The 22121-nt window shown below is 39.2% G+C and overlaps 1 protein-coding gene across 31 annotated transcripts in view; it reads right to left on the minus strand.

The window, feature by feature from the left end:
- Positions 1-22121, minus strand: part of GRIP1 (glutamate receptor interacting protein 1) — a 746896-nt gene that overhangs the window by 153629 nt on the left and 571146 nt on the right. For all 31 annotated transcript variants that reach the window (XM_071218929.1, XM_071218930.1, XM_058308390.2 and 28 more), the window contains 3 exons: positions 14039-14174; positions 11721-11866; positions 5274-5357 (listed from right to left, as the gene is read on the minus strand). In XM_071218929.1, the coding sequence (XP_071075030.1) occupies positions 5274-5357; positions 11721-11866; positions 14039-14174 (366 nt within the window). The remainder of the gene's footprint in view (positions 1-5273; positions 5358-11720; positions 11867-14038; positions 14175-22121) is intronic.

The raw sequence follows: 22121 nt of genomic DNA on the forward strand, positions 1-22121 counted from the left end.
ATGCTCTACACTGGATACCTAGAAATTTCACCGAGTGGAAGGTCCCTTTATTTTTATTTACCAGATCAATAACTACATACCAGGTACCAGGGGATGTGTTGATTTACTCAAGTAATGATACCACATCTGGGACAGCAACTGCATTTGGAGTGACTACCTGGTTAAGTTCATGATACTCTACTGTCATCCTCCAAGATTGGTATGTTTTCTGCACAGGTCAAATAGGAGAGTTGAACGGGGATGTGATGGGAATCACCACCCCTGCATCCTTTAAATCCCTGACGGTGGTGCTAATCTCTGCAATCCCTCCAGGAACCTGGCATTGCTTTTGATTTACTATTTTGCTAGGGGCAGTTCTAGTGGCTTCCACTTGGCCTTTCCTACCATAGCCCTCAGTCCACAAGTCAGGGATCCAGTGTGGGGATTCTGCCAGTTACTGAGTATGTCTATTCCAATTTTGCATTTTGGAACTGGGGAAATAATCAGAGAATGGGTCTGGGGACCCACTGGACCTACTGTGAGACAGACCTGAGCTAAAATTCCATCAATCACCTGACCTCCATAAGCCCCTACTCTGACTGGTGGACCAGTGATATTTTGTGTCCCTGGAATTAATATCACTTCTGAGTCAGTATCTAATAATCCCTGAAATGTCTGATCATTTCCTTTTCCCCTATGTACAATTACTCTGGTAAAAGGCCATAGGTCTCTTTGTGGAAAGGTGGGAGGATGATTAACAGTATAAATTTTTGTCAGTGTAATGGGATCCTTCCCCAAGGGTTTGGCCTTCTGTCATTCAAGGTGCTCTGGGTCTGTAAACTGTCTGAAGCTTAGGAATTGATTAAGGGGCCATGATTCTCTGCTTCTCTAATTCAAGTTAGGGTTTTGTTCACTTGACCTAGAACTCTTCTGCTTACACAGATCAAGTAGGAATTTAGACTGCCTATCTATTTTAGTTTTAGGCATCCCATAATCTATTAGCCAATACCATAGCTCTATGTGACTCAGATCTTCCTTTTTTTTTTGAGGTACCATGGCTGAGGATTGAACCTAGGACCTCCTATGTGGGAACCCAGCGCTCAACCACTGAGCCACATGGGCTCCCCTGAGTTGGTTTTCTCATTAGTTTGCTTTTTATTTATTTTTTTGTTTTTAAGAAGGCACCAGGGACAGAACCCAGGACTTCCTGTGTGGGAAGCAGGTGCTCAACTGCATGAGCCACATCTACCCCCTCAGACTCTTGCTACTTTGTGCCTGTCTTTCAGCCATGCCCATCTTGTCTTTGGTGATGAAGTGTTGCTACTTGGCTTCTACCAGTCTGAAATCCAGTCATCCCCATGGTGTTTAAGGATTCTAGTTCCGTGACAGCAGTTCCCAGAGTAATAGCTGGACTATAGAGAAGAGCAACCACAGATGTCCTCAGGGAAGATGGAGTTAGTTTTACAAATTCATTCTTCACAGTCCTGGTTAAAAGTATATTCTCTGGACATTCCTGAAGTAGGCAGGTCTTACATGGTGAATCTATACTAGCATTCCAATCTCTCTAAGCCTTTGGATCCCCTCATCTACAGTATACCAGGGTAAATCGGGCACCTCAACCTCAGACATTCTAGGCTATCTTTTTGGTCCATGTTTCAGTGAGCCACCCGAACAAATTGTTAGAGCCCTTTCTGACCCCTCGAGCTACAGCACTGAATCCAGAATCTCCGCTTAATGGACCCATATCAATAAATTCAGCCTGATGCACCATATCCATATTCATTCCCACACATATTTCCCTAATTTCTGTCTAGATAAATTGGAAAACTTGTGCAGTTATTTTAGAGTATAGCATACTTCCTCATGGGTCATGATTTGTACTTTGCCTTTGGGGGTTTGTGATTTTAATCCAGCAATAGAAGAGGAATGGTGGGGGTGGGTAAAGAGAAGGATTAGAAATGCCTTGCAAACTACTGATCTCAGGGCATTCTTTCGTGGTTTTTGTCTGATGAGACAGGATTAATCTCTTCAGGGGAGGGAAGCTGGATGGCAGATTCCTCAGGGCAGGGTAGAGATTGGGCAGTGCAGGCTTTAGTTTGACTGGTATCCACTTCAGGACTGGGAGGAGGTCTGGACTCCCTGGGGCAGGCTGGAGTCTGGTGATACAAGCTTGACATTGTCTGGTCTCCAAAGGGCAGATCACTACAGGTTTATCTGGCAAAGTCTCTGTAGAATTTAGGGTTTCAAGGTGCCCACTGATATCGTCACCAACCCATATGTCTCCATCCCAATTCTCAGGGTTCTATTCCTTTCCAATCAATGCCCTCACTTTAACAACAGACACCCTGCAAGGTTGAGATTTTAGCTTCTGTTGTAACTCTGCTACAACGAGACTCTGAGTCTAGATTTCAGAGATCTCAAGTCTGTGGCTACATGAAACAAGATTTTCTTTCAGAGCATACATAGAAACTTTTACATCATTCATGTGGCATTTAGGTTGCATATTTGAAGCCTTTATCTCATCTCTTTCTTTTGTAACTGTATCCATAGTACTTTTAGCTTTTTAAAAAATTTTTTAGTTTTAGGAAGTACCTGGGCTTGAACCCAGGACCTTGCACATATGAAGCAGGTGCTCAAACACTGAGCCACACCGGCTCCCTCGTTGTACCTTCTAACTCCACAAAACTCTTCACAGGTGTTAAAAACACTCTCATCCAGATCCTTGCCTCTTACAAGCATGGAAGGAGTAGTACCCATGCTGATAGTTTGTGTATTTCTAGTGCCAACTCACGCCATGGATTGTCAGTGCCCTCTTGATTACTGGAAGGCGAGTCAGTGCTCTTGAATCTAATCAGAGTAGAGAGGTAATTATACAAATCCCAGAAACAATTCAGAAAACCCATTTTTAAGATTCTGTTTCTCAAGAACCTCTCTAGGTACCAAGCTATTTTAGTCAGGGTTCTCTAGGAAAACAGAACCAACAGGAGATATCTATAAATAGTACGAGATTTCATAAAATTCTCTCACTGCTGTGGGGATGCAGAAGTCCAGGGGCCCTGATGAAGGTCCTTGATGAGTTCCCAGGAGATGCTGGACATCTGAGGTAGAGTTGGAAATTCCCTCTCTGAATGGTAAAATCACTTCCCCTTTTAAGGCCTTCAACTGTTTGGATGAGATATCACTCATTGCTGACAGCAATCTCCTTAGCTGATTGTAGATATAATCAGTCATCTATGAAATCAACTCACTGATGATTAAAGTCCATGAAATGTCCTTGTATTACAATTAGCACAGTGCTTGCTTGACCAGACTACTGAGCACCATTACCTGGCTAAACATATTAGGCTAAACATCACAATAATACTAACCCATGATACTTTCTGATTCTGCAACTCCTTTTTTAAATAACCAATGATTGTTAAGGGATGGGTGGGCCTAACTTTTGAGCAGGGAAGACTCTCCACAAGGGCCTCAAACTGATCTAAAAATGTAAGCCCTTAAGTTTGTTCCACAAAAGTTTATTTTTATGTACAATTACTAGTTATTAAAGCCTACAAAATGTGTTACTCATAAATAAAAATTGGTTCATTGCTACTAAGGTTTTCAAATCGGTATAACACTAAGAAGTCTGAGGTCCACTCAAGACTAACATTCACTCATCCATTCATTCATTTATTGAGTGCCTACTGTTTATCAAGCAGTACTAGGACTTTTTACAAAGATCCTACTATGCAAGCACACACACAGATGTTTGAAATTTCTGAAAATTATTGTAGGATGTTTTGTTAACATCAATTGTCTTGAGGTATGGACTTCAATTGCTTCTATTCTTTTTATTTCTTAATGAAAAATTACTGTTGGTTTAGCTCTTTCATTAGTAGTTTGACTTGTTAGTGATTAGCTCTACGAAAACTAGTGATGCTATTTAAATTAACAGTATTTTTTTCTTGAGCTTTTCAACAATTAGGCTTGTATGCATGCAATTCAAGTGTACTTCTCTTTCATACCTATATTGCAGAAATATATTTGTATATACCACCCATCAATCCCAAATAGCTTTTGCAGTGACTTTCCATTATATGTACCTAGTTCTTTTACACAGAAAATTGGGAATAGGAAGGGTAAATGTGACCTTTGGATCTGTTGCTCCATCTAAACATAAGCCTTGGTCAGAAAAATGTGACAAATACTGGTCTAAATTGTTCAACAAGATCCTAGGTTTCCATTCTCTGTAGTACTTGCTTGGGCACTTTGTCAATTATGTCTTAAATTCACTGGACTGTGATTCCCTATAGATAGGAGTCTTGTTTTATGACTCCATAGCCCTCAGTAGTCCTATGCTGACATGTTGATGTGAGTTTAATAAATATTTGATTGATTGATTTACTAAATGATTGACACAGAATGGAACCTAATGCTTAAAGCTCAGTCTTTTAAGACTTTAAGACAAGTCTATATATTTGAACCCATCTCTTTTATTCTTTGATGCAAATCTCTATATATTTATTAAGATGCTTAGCTAATTTTAATTATTAACTTAATAATATTTGTAGAAATTTTACTTTTATGAAGTACAATATTTATAGGTAAAAACAAAACAAATCAAGATATGCGTAATGTTAAAATTCTTGATCCTTATATAGTTCCTAGTAATTTCATACTAGGAATTACAAATTCTTAATGTAGGCATAGTTTTTAAGGGTTTGAAATTGCTAATAAGAAAAACAAAGTATTAAAGGCCAGAATTATAGCTCAGAATTAATGGTTTTATAGGCATGTTGGAGTTGTCTGAAATATTTATCAAATCCATCCCATAAGAAAATGATATGTTTAAATGAACAAGCTGTATATCTGATACACATAGGTTCTCAAGGGATTAAATTATCTTCCATCCATTTTTAGAAAGCTACAAAAACACAATATATTCCAGAAGAAAACAGTTTAAATGAAGTTGCTTACGCCTAGTGTATTAAACCAAATCACACCATGCTCAGCATTTTTGATTAAGTGATATGGAAAAGTATAAAAGGGAAGACAAAAGTCAAAGATTTACAACAGTGGCTTCTTGCCCTGTATTAAGGAATGGAAAATAAACTAGATCATGTGGACTCCACTTTGATTCCCAGTCATGATTGTATTTATTTTTAAGAACAGTGGGTGCAAATATTACAAGATGACTTTACACACTGGAAACATCAGTTTCTTGAGGATGAATTTTTAGTTCACTCCCAATATTTCACTAATAAATTCTCTAGGAATATCTTGATAGTTCATATTTTCTAACAATCACCTACCTCGTATTACAAACCCAAAGGTGTTGCCTTCTTTATGTAATGTGACCTCCACTGTTCGGAAAATAACACCTGATCCTTGTATAGCTGAATATAAAAAAGAGAGAGGGAGATATAAATCTTAAATCATAACATTTCCAATTTTTTTTGATGTGGCATAAAATACTCTTTGTCCTTATTATAAATATTTATTGCTTTGAGTAATAAAATGCAAATAATTTCCTATTAAAGAAAATCTTAGAAAAATAATTATAATGATACAAATTACCAGAAAATAGTCATTTGCACAAGTTAATAACATAGGTCTATGTGAAACAAAATTATAGCTAGTTCCTTTCCTCTGAGTAGATAGTTTCTAGGTAGAAAGTAATATTTACACCCTTTAATCTCTATGTAAGAAGAGGGGCAATCTTCGTATGACACGTAGAATTGTTTTTCCTTTCTAGAATTCAAAACAATATGATTTTTGTAAAACTTACGAAATAATTTATGTCTTTATTCTTATTTTTGCAGCAGGCACAGGGTAAAAAAAAACCTGTTACTCTCATGGTGCCATCAACAGAATAGGTTGATGTAGATAGATATTCTGACATGATAAAAATTGTTAAACAAATATATCAGCAACTCAAATAAACTTACAGAGGAAAAGAAATTCTAAATACTTTCCAGAATATTATTATTGTCTAAGAAAATTAAGATTTACTTTTACGTGATACCATCAAGCTAATGTTGTATTTGCCTGCTTATTGCTATCATTTCACAAAATAAATTGTATTGCCAAGTTGTATTCTCTAATTACACTACACACATATATAAGGGTATAAATTATATGAAGGTATAAGTTACTGAAACATTCCGTAAGACTGCTTCCAAGAAATTGGTGAGGAATTCTGGTTATATAGTATATTACTGCTACATTAAAAAAGGATAAAAACAAAATTTCCACATTAGTATTTTATCATTGTGAATACAAGCATACTTTCATGCAGAGAGACAGGAAAACTTGTAAATTGTGTAAGTTGATGGTTTTAGATCTTTGTTTTGAGTTTGTATAATGATACCTAATTATCCAATGCTGTGTTCATAACACATAACACATTTTATATTAACGCTACCAGATCCTGAAGGGATTATTACATAAAATCACCAATAAGAAGTGTATAGACAGAATTTAAAAGCATCTTTTAAAAGAACTTTCTTGGTATTTATGGAAACTTCAAATGGCTTTAATTAAGCTTTAATTACAATTATTTTTAATTACTGGGGATTCTGAGCACTCAAAGAGGGGGACATAATTATGAAAAGTATACATTTTAAATACACAAAACAATACTATCTAGCTGGGATATAAAGTGCAATCAGAACTTGGATCTGCTAAAAAACAACATAAACTTACAGCTGAACAAATGTTTGGGTATACTGCTGATATAATTAAATGCCATAATCTTGTTATCAGGGGAATTTCAGTTTATTGTAATCAAACAGGAACAGTACATACAAAGAGTATGAAAGCTTTGAGGTACAGTTTTAATTAAATGAAAAAATTGAGTTCAAATAAAAGTTTAAAAAATTTTCATGACCCACAAGCCATTTGAAGAAATTAAGAATATGATTAAGTTCTCTTGGAAGGGAATAAAGGAAAGGATATGGGGAGAAACAATTTACGAGCATCTACTGTATGCCAGGAACTTTGCAAAGTAGTTTACAAACATTACTTTATTTAATCATTAAATCAACTTTCAATTATGTGCAACCAAATTCTTTTTCTGGGCCACCTGCCCTTGCTGGCTGGGTATCTGTTCTGGGAATACTACTACAGTAATTTTAATTTTGCTTGAGTTAAATCGTGCTGATCACAAAATCTTACAATCAGGTCTGAAGTTAATATGAAGACTCTTCAGATTATGTACAGCTTTATATTGCCCCTGTCATTGCTCTCCATAATTCACAAAGATAAATGTGAATACTGAGTACATTTTAATATAGTTAATATTTAATATAATCAATGAAATAGATTTGTTCTTTATAATTTTTATTTGCATGATTGGCTCTTGGTTACTGGGCTTTCACACTCAGTACTAGACATTCTGTATTTTGACACATGGATTTTATTCATTACTTCACATGTATGTCTGTGTACAAAAAGGTCTAATTTTGGGCACCTTCCCCAAAAGAATCAGCACTGGTACATAGAAGGGCTATGTAGAAACCAACTAAACTCAGAAAGACTCCTCCTCAGTATTTTAGCTGTATGTCCCTTATTTCTACATGTGAATATACATATACTTCTTTATTTATTTTACTACGGTAGATCAATTTTTTCTAAATTACATACTCCTTTCTTGCCTCCCTAACCCCTACCTCAATATAAGAATAAGAGTTGCATACTTCCCTACTCATTCTGTTGGAGTTGGCCATGTGATTTGCTTTGTTCAATGGGATGTCAAGGGTTGCAAGCAGAGACTGGAAATGTGCTCCTGTGGTGAGACTTGTCCTACTTTCCCTCTGTCATTGCCACAAGGGAATGGCTAGTGGATGCTCCTTCAGACTGAATCCCTGAATGATGGAGGAGACTTGAGCCAAATGGGGACCCACAGCTTGAAGAAAAGCTGCCCAAAGGGAGCCCAGCTCAGCTCAGCCAACACACACAAGTGTGAATGAGAATGAATGAGAGTTAATTAAAGCCACTGAGTTTTGGGGTGATTTATTATGCAGCAAGAGGTGCTGATAGATTTACTAAAATGTTTATTGTATCATGTCACGACCCCATGTTACCTGCTCCTCCCACCCCCAAAAAACGTGCCCTTAGCCAGCTCACTTTTGCCAACAGAATAAATCCAAGTATGCTCAGATTTGGTATGCTATTTATTAAAGACAAATGATTTGCATATCCAGACTTAAACTATCTTTTCAGCTTAGTTGTACCTGGTGCTCAATAAAGAAGTTATTCAATATGTCTCTTTCTGTTGAGAATTGACCAAGCATGTCCCACCTTCTTGAGGCTGCTCATATTATTTCCTGTCTCCTGAATGTTTTTCACCTCTACTCTCAAACTATCAAAAATCTGCTCAGCCTTTGAAGTTCAGATAAAGTACTACACATTCTATGATGCTTTCCTGGATACACAGGTTAGACCTAAGTACTCAATAATTTGGGCTCTCTCTGAATTTGCCACTGTTAAATAATTTATTTCATTCTAATTGGACTGATAGTTAGGTGTTTGCATTTCTTTTGCTAAGTGGAATGTAAGCTCCTTGGTCTATTTGCCTCCATTTCCACAGCAGCTGGAATAATGTTTGGACAGAGCTGAAGACAATATGTATTTGCTAATAACAATACAAGGATGATTATTGTTATTAAAAACAACTACTTACTGACATTTATTGAGTATCTTATATGTGGCAAGTATGGTACTTATGTTATTTATTTATTTCTCACTAAATCCTGGTAAGGAAGATTTTTTTAAAAATTCCCATTTATGTTGAGAAAATTGAAGAACAAAGAGATATTAAGAACCCTGGCTGTCCCAGGTTCATTTCCTGACAAATAACCAAACAAAAAAAAAACCTTGGCCAAAGTCATATAGCCAGAAAGAGAAGAGTAGAAATAATACCCAGGTCTACCTGTTTCCAAAATTAATCTCCTTAAGCACTAAGTATACGATACTGCTGAATGTAAAGTTTATTGAAAATAAGTATTAGAATATTGTTATTTCTTCTTAACTTTTTAAATATCTAAGCCAAACAAGAAACTTTGTTAGGGGAAGAAGATTTGGCCCAACCGTTAGAGCGTCCGCCTACCACATGGGAGGTCCAAACCCAGGGTTTCTTGACCTGTGTGATGAGCTGTGCTGATGCATGCAAGGAGTGCCGTGCCACGCAGGGGTGTCCCCCACATAGGGGAGCCCCATGCGCAAGGAGTGCGCCCCGTAAGGAGAGCCGCCCAGCGCTAAAAAAGTGCAGCCTGCCCAGGAATGGCACTGCACACACCGAAAGCTGACACAGCAAGATGATGCAACAAAAAGAGACACAGATTCCGGGTGCTGCTGACAAGAATACAAAAGTGGACACAGAAGAACACACAGCAAATGGACACAGAGACAACTTGGGGTGGGGGGGGGGAAGGGGAGAGAAATAAATAAAAAATACATCTTTGGAAAAAAAAAGAAACTTTGTTAGGCTATTAACACTGATGCTTATAATACTGAAAATTACAAAGTAGGTCTCTTTGTAAGGTAGATTCTGTGCTTATAAAATCTGAACCTTCTTAGGTATAAAAATATATCAATTAATATAAACGAAATCAATCATCAGTTTCAAAGAAGGCAGGAACTCTGAACACACAGTTTTAATATTGGAATACTAGTTTCTCACTGATACCTGAAGAATTCTGGGGGCTTTCTGGGCATGGATAACTTTAAGGGAATAACTTTCTAGACTCCCAATCCATATTTCCGTATTTTCTTGAAATTGAGACATCTAAGAATGTCCGTGGTCTGCCAGTTCTTCTTTCCCACTTCTACTTCTATAGCCAACCTTTTCCTACTTTACCTCAGAAAGGTATACTTCTCATTATCAGTCCTACAAGGGTGCAATGCCCTGGCAGGATACAAAGAGGAAGTTTGAGAATGCAAGCTTCCTTGAAGGAAAATCCCATACAAGCAAAGCAGAGAGACCTCCAGTAAAGAATGTTGAAGGGGGAAGGATTTATTTCATTCATTCTTTCTCTTTCATTTTATCTCTCTCTTTCCCCCCAGTACCTCTCCATCCCTCATCTCTATTTTTGTTATCATCATCATCTATCACCTTAGAATTAGAATTTAGAAGTAAAGAGGCTGTATTAACACATTTATTTAAATTAAAAAGGGCTCCTTCTGATAGAAAGTTAGTTTGACTTAGCTGATAGTTTAACTGTGAGAAATGCCTTTGCAAATTAGATTATATAGCAGGCATTTTCCGTACAATAAATGAGGTAGATCTGTAGCTCCAAGGTTTGAGTGAAAACAGTATTTAAAGACATATAAAATAAAAAACTTGTCAGAAATTACATCCTTTCCAACTGTTTAAACTTCTGATAAAGAATTTTAGGTGGCTACACAACATTTGAAAATTCTTTTTGGGGTTACAATGACCAAAAAAAGATTGAAGCCTTTGTTTTAAACTAACGTTTAATACATAAACACCTAAAATAGCTAAGTTGGGTGATATTCTCCTTAAATACAGTCTCAAAACATCAATATTATTTTAAAGTTAAAAATAACTTTAAAGCTCATGTAGACCAACCAATTCATTTTCATGATGAAGCTGAGTGTCAGAAAAGTGGCTTGCTCAAGGTCATACTTCAAGTTTTCCTCTTCTCTCTCTCTTTCTCTTACACACATACACACACACATACATACACAGTTCCTTGGAGTTCCTTCTGGACTCTGGGGCTGGCTGAGCCTCAGATTGCTGTGATTCTTTAGGGAGGTAGCAGTCTCAGCTTTGGGCAGCTTATCTTTTAGAGTCAGCTCTCTTTACAGGGTCTCCACTGCAGGTAGCCTGCTTCTAACTGTCTAAGCTACCTGAAGGGGAGGCTTAGTAATCACTTCAACTTCCCTCAACTCAAAGATCTTATTAATTTCTTTAAGCATAGCAGAAAGAGAAATAATCCTTAGAGATAGACCCTTTTCTTTGACTTGTACCATAAAATTCAAACTTTTGCCATGACCGTGGGACCTGGATGTCTCTATAGCCTTCAGGAGCACTACTACCTGGGGTTGTATCTACTTTGGCTGTCACCTCAGTTCCTGGTCTCTGCTGCACTTCACCTTGACTCTCCCCGTTGTCTCTTTTGCTGCGTCATCATCTTGCTACATGGCTCCCTTGCGCAGGCACTCAGCTCACCACATGGGTACTAGCTCGCCATGTGGGGACTGGCTCACCACGCGGGCACTCACATGGGCACTCAGCTCGCTGCACGGGCACCCACATGGGCATTCGGCTCACCATGCAGGCACTTGGCTCGTCATGTGGGCAGTTGGCTCCCGCGTGTGCACTCGGCTCGCCAAGCGGGCACTGGCTCACCATGCAGGCATGCTTTCTCTTCTTCTTCTTCACCAGGAGGCCCCAGGGTCCTGGGTCCTCCCACATGGCAGGCAGAGGCCTCATCACTTGAGCCACACCTGCTTCCACTGCATGGAACTTAAGACACAGAACTTATAAATATGTTGACTCTTCATTAAGTTAGCTTAAGTAGCAAATAGGATGTTCATGGGTCACCTTGATGGGACATCCACCCTGTAATTTCATGGCTACCTGAGTAGACAGCAATATTCTCAATTCAGAAAGAAACTCTGCTCTGCCATTCCTGTTAGGAGACACTGATTACAAAAGGGAAAAGAATAAGAAGTCATTTGTTCTAGGAAGAACTCCAGTGCAACTGGCTGGGCCCTGGGTTGTGATTACTTACAGACTGGTGGCAGCTCATACTCTACTTCAAGAACCACTCTTTCCCCCACGTTCTTCAACAAGCTGATGATCTCGTCATGGCGGAATTTGGCCAGGTTGATCCCATTCACTGCTTTGATGTAGTCTCCCACATCCAGTTGATCACTTCTGCAAAATAAAGAACGCTGGTTGAATGGACCCATCCTCTGCACAGTTGCATCTGACTGTATTTCCCACTCTCCTTTCATGAGTAAGCACGCTAGCCTAGAAGCCTGGCTTGTCAGGAGAAGCTCCTGCCACCTAGGACGTGACTGGTCCCTACGAGCAAGAGTGCAGCTGAGGATGGATGAGATGAGTGGATCCCTCTTACTCATGCTGCCTGGTACACTTGAGAAGTCCTGCACTGATTCTGCTGCTACCTGATTGTTCCCTAAAAATTTAGCTATTTCACTTTCAAAAAACCCAATAAAACAAAATGAAAAATTTTTAAACCGCTCATCCCATAAAGGGATGGTTCTCTGGGAACGGATTATCCAGATCCTGGACATGCCAGGTCTTTTTCTTTCTTTTCACTTACTGTCCTTTTTGCTCTCTGCCTTTTGGACATTTCACAGCTTTCAGCATCTTCACTGGGGGTAAGTCCAGGTTCAAGGAAAGAGTCAGCTTAATTTGCTATTTATTGCTAACAGGAGGACTGATAAGAGTATTGGTGAAGAAGCTACAATGAAAGTATTGGGTTCCAGTAATATTCCCATTTCTTTTCACCACCATAACAGAACCTTGGCTGCCCTTGGGCTTTTAGTCAAACTCTACTCCTAACTCAAGAGCAGGCAGTCAGCCCAGTGACAGGAGTTAAAATTCCCATCACTGATAAGGACTTTCAATAACATTTTCTCCCCAAATAGAAAAACCTAATTCGTTTATTTTATATAGGTCCAGCTCCAATCGCTCCTGCTTCTGAGAGCCTTCCTTATCGGCTCCAGCCTGAAGTACACGCTGTCAGTCTTGCTGCAGGTTTCCTGTCACTTATTTGGCAACTTAATCACAAATGTTCTGTGACAACCCTTGTGTTGTTTCTATTATTTGGCAATGTTGTTATTGCTCTCAAACTTTACAAGTTTCTTATGGGCTCCTTTAGATCAAGGATTTTATCTTTAATTATATTCATTTACTACCTGTAAAATATTCCAGTGCCTTAAACAATAAATATCTGATGATTGATGGTACTGAATCTAACTGGCATAGCAGTACTTTTAATTGCAGCATTAATAAAACTGGGTATTTTTTCCCCCATTGACACATGCTTAAAGGCTAAACATGAAGAAGCTCTGGACACTTATGCAGCTACAATAGTCATAAAATAAAGGAGGTTATGGATGTGGAAAGAAGTCTTTTAACACCTTGAAGACAGCAGATTAAGGTACTCACATCCACACCAGCTTTTCTTACAAATAATGCCTTTGGATCATGGAGCAATCACAACTGGGTTAAGTCGCTAAGCTGTACGAAGAGGTGGATCATCAATGGTAATCACTATTTCAGATTGCCTTTATAAAGCAAGGACTCTAATGCTGAATGTGTGATGATGTGGACAAGAATACTGGCATCCCGTACTTAGGGAGCTTTAACCTGACCCTTAATGAAACCTGATCATTCCATCCACCCTTTTGAGGTAAACCGAGAATCGCTCTATCAATTAAGTCTTCTTCCCCAACTCTCCTTCCTGGCATCTATGACAGTCTACCTTTGGCAATACTAGTGTAAATGCACTCATGGGAAGCAGGACAAAACACTACCTCCTGCTCTAAGCCTTCTGTCCCTTCTTTGTCTGGATGAAAAGGAGAATCCCACAGGTAGAAAAATAAAGAAGCTGTGGAACAAGCAAAAATTTTACCTGGAAATTTGGAGTTGGGTGCCACACTCTTCTTCCTAGTCTAGCTCTTTCCCTCTCTGGCAGTTCCCCCACATACATTATATGGACCATTTGTTCCACATTTAGATGGTCAGTGTCTCACTCTCCACTGTAGCCCATCAACTATTCAGTGGCACCTGTAGGGACTAGATCCACACCAGCACTTAAAAAATGGAAACCTTACAAGGGCCTGGCTGCCCCTCAGAAGACAGGAAGTTCTCCCTCGTGACTGGCATGGGCCAGAAAAGCCAGGCGGGCAGACATGTGGAACAGCTTCTGAGGCATGCCCCACTGTGCGCTGCTCGGACTTGCTGCCTGGCAGATGGGAGCTGTCATTTATTTATTAGTGACCTTTTCTGAGAAGCTTTAATTTTTGAATTAATTACACCCTCTGTTCTTTCTCCTGCATTTCTCCGAGATGCAGTTACCTAGCAGCAATTCCTCCTTGCCGCAGATTAGATACTCTTGGCTTGCCATCCTTATCGATTCCTCCTGATACTGTGAGGCCGAGGGTAGTGCCTTCCTTCTTCATCAGTTCCACCACCGTGGAGCCCTTGAATTCCTCTGTTAAAAGAAAAGTATTTGCCTTATTAAATGAGAACCACAGATGCTGTCTCGTTAAGTGTGGCTCAGTGACTCTTTCCCATAAGCGCTTCTTTTTTTTTTAATGAGAAAAGGTATCTGTGGCCTGTTTCCATTGCAATTTGTAGTGTGTCTCATAAAGATGTGCATATAGATAACACTGAGGCAGATATTCCTTTAGAGGTTATTAAAATGGGTACCAGTAGGATAGTTCACTCTAGTTTGACAAAAAATAGTCTGGCAATAAATGATAATATCTGTCCTTTGTTTTCTGCCATTCTCAAGAGACTTTCTCTAGTTTTTTTCCTTGTAACTTCAAAGGTTACAATTGAAATTGTAAGATAAGAAGAGATCAGAACAAAATTTTAAATAACACAGTTGTGTACAGTGCAAAAGCAGATTCCAAGTCTGTGCTACATTTCATCATAAGATGTCCATTGACAAGAGAGAACTTTCTACAGGTCCAAGGAAAACATTATTGACTCTACTTATTTTTCTTTCAGAAAACAAATTGCATTGCTTCCATGTAATAAGTCAAATCATTTCTTTCAGAATGTGTCACAATACGGAAAGGCAGGGTTGCTGCAAATCCCTCGTTCTATGCTTTCAAATTTTTTATTCCTCACAGATCTTGTGGGGATAATAATGGCTATATTAAGAGGGAACTTAAGAGGGAACTAAGAGGGAACTTAAGTATTTTGATTTTAGGCACTGTAATAGGAAAACTTCAATAATATCTGTCCTTTCAGATATAAAAATGAGTAGAGTCAACATTTATTTATCCAGAGGCTAATTATGATAAAGACTGTTTTAAAATTCTCTGTGATTTTATTCTCTACTCTGCATACATACTTACTAGGTAGGAATGGGGAAGCTGGACAGTTTACCATCTCTTCCCAAATGAAGTGATGAACTTTAGGGGTTATGAATATTTATAACATCAAAGACACTCATTAAAATGTAAGAACAGACTTGCTTTTTCATATTGAAAAAAATTATTCATATACCTCTGCCTCTTCTTTAATTATCCATAACAGAGTTACTTATAATTTCAAATCATATATAAATGTTGACACTGAATGTTATATGAATGCTTATTGAATGCTACATGAATGCTTATTGCAAAGGTTTTTAAACCTTTGCTGCTGGCATACTATCCCACTAGCCAAAGCAAAAATCAAATCATGTTAGGGAAGGAAATAATCTCTCATCTAATCTAGTGAGTGGATCAGAGGACTCAGGCAAAGGTGGGAAGGGGCAGCAGGTCACTAAGTGCCTCAGTCCAGGCAGGGCTGTCAAGATTGCCAGTTCCTGTGCCCTTGGCACTCCAGCACAACACTGCTGGAAGCCTACTTCCTTATAGCTGGTGGCTGACACTTCACAGGTGAGTCGTTACTGCCCTTTAAAGCAGAAGCCGAGGAAGAGTCTATAAGGGTATTTGATATCAGCTTCTCTATGACATTATATACGACAGACCAAATAATGATTGATATTCTTGTCAAGTACATAAAAGCACAGGAACTTTCATATCATTTATCAGAAGAATTTGAATCAAAAATCCATCATTGGGAAGCGGACTTGGCCCAGTGGTGAGGGCGTCCATCTACCACATAGGAGGTCCTCGGTTCAAACCCTGGGCCTCCTTGACCCGTGTGGAGCTGGCCCATGCGCAGTGCTGATGCGCACAAGGAGTGCTGTGCCACGCAGGGGTGATCCCCGCGTAGGGAAGCCCCATGCACAAGGAGTGCGCCCCGTAAGGAGAGCTGCCCAGCACCAAAGAAAGTGCAGCCTGCCCAAGAATGGCGCCGCACACACGGAGAGCTGACACAACAAGATGACGCAACAAAGAGAAACACAGATTGCTGGGCCGCTTGTAACAACAGAAGCGGACAAAGAAGAAGACGCAGCAAATAGACACAGAGAACAGACAACCAGGTTGGAGCAGGAGGGAGGCGAGAGAAATAAATAAATAAATCTTAAAAACAAAAAACCCATCATTGTTTGCATTTCACCTGGGCTCCACTGAAACAAAGCAAAACAACTCCCCATTCATCCTCTAAAAACCTACATAGGTCCAAATGATATTTGAGGAGATCAACTTAACAAACAGCCCCTATAAATTCTTGTTGGCAGGAAGCTAGTTATAAATTATTTTAAAATAGTAATAATTAAAGTAGCCAAAAATGATATAGTAGATGTTGACTATTCACATTGCAGAGATGTAATGGGTCCAACAATCTTGCTCAACAAAAGGATTCTTTGCATCTCCTTTAAATATGCAGAGCAATCCTAGCATATTTACATATTTGATTATACATCTTTACCTGAGGAGTTGGAAGCAGAGTTTTGTAAGTGCCTGTCCTAAAAGTTAATCAGAAATACACAATGATGCAAGTATGAAATAGTGATAACAGGCAAGTAAAAAAATAAGTTTTGCTTTATAAAAACATTATTCATACTCAAGTGTTGAAGAACATGCATCCTGCATAAAATGGGATATGGGTACATAGGTCCCTTATGGGACCTGGACAGTGCAGTTTTCTCCACAAGGAATCCAGATCCTTCCCAGCCTTCTGACTGAATCCTGGAACTATCAATACATGAGTTCAATTTGATCTCTGTTAAACTAGATAGCCAATGTTCTGGGCTACTGTTTCAAGTGGTAATAGCCAACTACTCTGTCATTTAAAAAAAATTCAAATCTTTTCCTAAGAGCTACTTTTAATAACATGAAAGAAAGAAAATATTCATGAACCCGTTGAGGAATTTGCTTATTTATGATCTGAGCATTTATTGAGTACCTGAGCCAACAATGAAAGCCAAAGAAAGAAAAAGTCAAAACTCTTGTCCTCAAGATGCTTACAGCCTAGTCACAGAGATAAAGGAGTCACAGATCACTGGCCCACAGTGTGGGGTGTGGGGAAGGCATCCACAAGGGACATGTGAGTGACAGCCGAATGGCTCCAAAGGCTTTGAGGTTCCAAATGCAATAGCTATTTCATAGTTTTGTCTCTTGTCCAATCTGTCTGTACTTATCCATCAGGATTAGCTGAGCAGAAGCAGACCAAAGAAGGAATCTAAATTAGTCAAAACTCAGGAGTAAAGACAGAATTTTGTTGCAAGAAAATGCGCTGAATCACCAGAATGTTTACTGCCCGTAAGTATCTCTAGTCCCTGAAGAATTGACTAAATCTTTTACAGGTGTTTCCAAAGGAGGTGGGAGAGAAGAAGCATCTGGAGGGGGAGGAATGCGCTTCTGGAGCATCTCTTCTGCTAACTTGAGCTCTCTATTCGACTGACCAATCATTTCATGTCTGTTTTGGTATTTAATGTTTGCATAATGATCTAATGGAAAAAAGAAATGAAGACAGATGCATTCATTTGCCTGAGTTCACTTATATAGAGAGGCCTACTGAACGAAGTACTGCAGTGGAATTTAGGCAAGCCAATATGGACTATTTCTTTTGTGATTTAAATTGCAAATATCCCTCACTCCAAATTCAACTGGACCTTTAGCAAAGATTGTATTCTCGCCAAATAAGCAAGCACCACAAGGAACAAAAGATGTGTAACTGAAGAGGAATGAGATGGTTCCGGATCTGACGTTTTCCTCAATCACTATATATAATTATCTTAAAAAAGAAATCGCAGGTTTGCATCTGTACCAACTCACTTAACATAACCAACAAGAATCCCACTGATAGAATGGGATTTAGTGTGTGGTTTTCCTTTGGGCTTGAAATTCAATCTTTTTAATTACTGAACTCCAGAAAGTTTAAGAAAAACCATATCAATGCCTGGCAAAAGCAAGAGAATTCTGTAAAGTTCTTACAATGAAATAAGAAAATTTGATAACACAGATATTTACAAAATTAATATGTGTTATTAGTGGATATGTTTCCTTTGTGAAAATGCATCAAGCTGTACACTGATGATTTCTGTACTTTTCTTATATAGGTTATACTTTAACAAAAAGGTATAAAAAAATGAATAAGTAGAAAGCCTCAGCCTATCTACAGAAAAAGAACAGCCAGTATAGACCAAAAGACCCCATATACAACAGTTAAAAGATAAAATTCCTAGGAAAAGATTTCACAAAAAATGTGCAGGAATCTATAGGAAGAAAAATGTTTAAATTGTTATTATTTCCTCCCCCTCCCCCCGCCCTGCTGTTTTTGCTGTCTGTGTCCATTTGCTGTGTGATCTTCTATACAATTCTCTTTTTGTCTTCTCTTCTTATTTTTTCTCCTCTAGGATTCACTGGCATTCGATAGGGACCCCTGATGTGGAGAGAGGTTCCCTGTCACCTGAGCCACCTCAGTTCCTGGTTTCTGCTGTGCTTCACCTTGACTCTCCCTTCTTCTCTCTTTTGTTGCTTCTCTTGATGCATAACTCACTTGTGCAGTCACTGGCTCACCTCATGGGCACTCAGCTTGCTGTGTGGGCACTTGGCTTGCCACGTGGGCACTTGGCACGCCACACGGGCACTCGCATGGGCACCTGGCTTGCTGTTCGGGTACTCACACAGGCACTCAGCTCACCTTGCAGGCACTGGCTCATCACGCGAGCATGCTTTCTCCTTTTCTTTTTTACCAGAAGGCTCCAGGGATCAAAGCTGGGTCCTCCCATATGGTAGGCAGAAGCCCTATCACTTGAGCCACATCTGCTTCCCTGAAGAGAACTTAAAATACTTCTGAAGGATGGAAGCAGATTTGGCTCAACTGATAGGGCGTCTGCCTACCATATAGGAGGTCCAGGGTTCAAACCCAGGGCCTCCTGACCTGTGTGGAGCTGGCCCATGTACAGTACTGACGCGCGCAAGGAGTGCCCTGCCATAAAGGGGTGTCCCCCGTGTAGCGGAGCCCCATGCACAAGGAGTGCACCCTGTAAGGAGAGCTGCCCCACATGAAAATAAAGTGCAGCCTACCCAAGAGTGGTGCTGTAGACACGGAGAGCTGACACAGCAAGATGACACAACAGAAAGAGACACAGATTCCCAGTGCCACTGACAAGAATGCGAATGGACACAGAGCAGTTAACGGGAGGGGGGTGGGGAGGTGGGGGAGTGGGGGGGAGTGGGGCGGAGAGAGAGAAATAAAAAAATCTTAAAAAGAAAAACACTTCTGAAGGATATGATAGGAAATCAGAACAAACAGAAAGGCATATCATCCATTCATTCAGTAAAAACTGAGCATTTACTATGTCCCAGGCACTATTCTAGGGATTAGGACTACAGAACGGAACAAAACACAAAACAAAAGATAATATCCCTGCCACCTAGGAACCAAACCTCAAGTGACTTGTTCTTGGATAGCATAATCCAACATCAAAAATTTTCTCTTTAAATTAATCTATAAAGTTAACAATCTCAATAAAAATGCCATAAGGTTTTATTTTTAGAGTACAAGATATATTTTGCATTGTTGTGAAAATAGAACTTATATCCTTGCAAAGAATCTGTGATAAATGGTGTCCTCAAAGTATGCTAACCTACCTGTTTAATGTTACTATGAAAGAAAAAAGAGGCTCTCTCCTGGAAGGCTGAATGATGTGATACACTCAGACTGATTTCATCTCTGCCTATCACATCTCCTGTGTGAGAGACAGTATTAAAAGAGCCAGATAGCTTCGATGCAGGGACCTGGATGGGGAGGCTGGCAAAGCTCTCTATGTCTTCCCCACCAAAAGGGCTCAGAGTCTAGATCTGCTTTGTGATTTAAAAAAGAAAAGAAAAGAAAAGAAGTATCATAAGGCATGGGGTATTCAGAACCAATATTAGACAATCTTATTGTTTTGCAATACTTTTTTGTGTAGAATAAAAGTACGGCATAATCATCTTATTTTGGAAACTCTTGGTCTTAGGTAACTCTTGCCCCATTGCTTATTTTAAAAGTATCACTGGGAGTCTCTTCAACAAATCATGCTGGGAGAACTGGATATCCATATGCAAAAGAATGAAGTAGGGCCTCTATCTCAGACCATACAAAAATTAACTCAAAATGGATCAGAGACTTACATAAAAGAACCAGGATTATAAAACTCCTAGAAGAAAATGTAGGGAAGCATCTTCAGAATCTTGTGTTAGGCAATGGTTTGGGTATACTATATACCCAAAGCAAAAGCAACAAAAGAAAAAAATACATAAATGGGATCTCATCAAAATGAAAAACTTTTGTGCATCAAAGGACTTCATCATGAAAGTTAAAAGACATCTTACTCAAAAGGAGAACATATTTGAAGTAAATAAACAAATAAATCTTTAAAACAAGTTATAGGGTGTAGCAGTTTGATATAGTTACAAATTCAAAAAATAGATATTGGATTTTGTTTGTAAACTAGTCTATACCTGAGCATGATTAAGTTATGATTAGGGCTTTGATTGGGCCCTCAGTGGGTGGAGACTCATAGATAAAAGGAATGGCAAAGGACAGAGTTGAGGGTTTCTGATGTTGGAGTTTGATGCTTAAGTCTTAGGCTGGAGTGCTAGGAAGACAGCACACAGAGGAAAAGAGACAGCTCCTTAGACATGGCGGAAACCCCAGGGAGATAGAGAGAGAGAGAAAGCCATTCACCTGATAGTCTACTGCTGACCTTGTGGAGAGAGGCAAAGTCTAGAGAGGCTCATAGTCTACAGCTGACCTTGTGAAGAAAACAGAGGAGCTGAGCCCAGAGAAACCCAGGAAGCCTGAACCCTCATAGACAGCAGCAGCCATCTTGCTCCAACACGTGGAAACAGACTTTGGTGAGGGAAGTAACTTACGCTTTATGGCCTGGTATCTCTAAGCTCCTACCCCAAATAAATAGCCTTTATAAAAACCAACCAGTTTCTGGTATATGTGCATCAACACCCCTTTGGCTGACTAATACATAGGGCTATTCAAGGTATCTATTAAATATTTAATATTGGGTGAGGTGTGGGCATTTGTGTTTTTTGAGGAATTGGTCCATTTTGATTAAATCTGAATTTTTGCAGGTGGGAAAGTGGGCACTGATACATCTTTTTAAAGCTCCCCAGACAATTCTAACCTGTAGGCAAGATTGAGAGACACTGATTATGGTTTGGAGCATGAGAAAATAATGGTGAAAAAAGACTGGGAGGAAAACAGAGATTAGACCATGAAGGATCCCAGGGAAGTGCTCAAATCTGAGTTTTAGGAAACATTAGTCTGTTAGTAGCGGGAAGCATTGATCTGGTGATGGTGGCATGAAGTGTCAGTGAAGAAGGTATTAGACTTAGGTCAAGGCGAACCAGTAGAAGGCCACTGCAGTCATATAACGTATTGGTTAGTTCAGGCTGGGCTGCATCAACAAATAGATCCAAAAATGTACAACAGCTCAAACATGACATAAGTTTACTCTGCTTACATGCAAGAACAGGGTGGGCATTCCTAACCAGCAGCCCACTCTCCCCTCCACAGAGAGATTCTATGGTCTTTACCATTTTGGTAAAGACCATCCCCTTGGTCTATGGTTCCCAAATACTGCATGGAGGCACTTTAAGATATCGCAGTGAACTCACAGGACCACCATGGGATAGTTTACATTTTCTGAGGGAATCCCAGCCATACTTGGTATCTGTCAGACATGGTGCAAACTAGCTTGAGGTTGTTCAGCTACAACATTAGATTTGCTACGTTGCTTTCGATGACATTATTTCCAAAGCTGGAGTTTCAGTGGTTTCTGTGATAAAAAGCAAGTTCTAAAATGAGAGTGACTATATCTCATCCGATTTGAAGGTTTGAGAAGTTGTGTAATGTTCAACAAGTACACACATCCCATTAGTAGGTATTTGTGGGGTGTTTTTTTTTTTTTTTGAGGATGAAGTACACATATGTCTTTCTTTTAATTTACAGGTTTTTCTTTTTTTTTTTTTTACCAAATGGCTTCTAAGTTATTAGGACAAAATATGTACCCAGTTGTTTGAACCTA

This window comes from Dasypus novemcinctus, chromosome 12 (genome assembly GCF_030445035.2).
Source record: "Dasypus novemcinctus isolate mDasNov1 chromosome 12, mDasNov1.1.hap2, whole genome shotgun sequence".
NCBI lineage: Eukaryota > Metazoa > Chordata > Mammalia > Cingulata > Dasypodidae > Dasypus > Dasypus novemcinctus.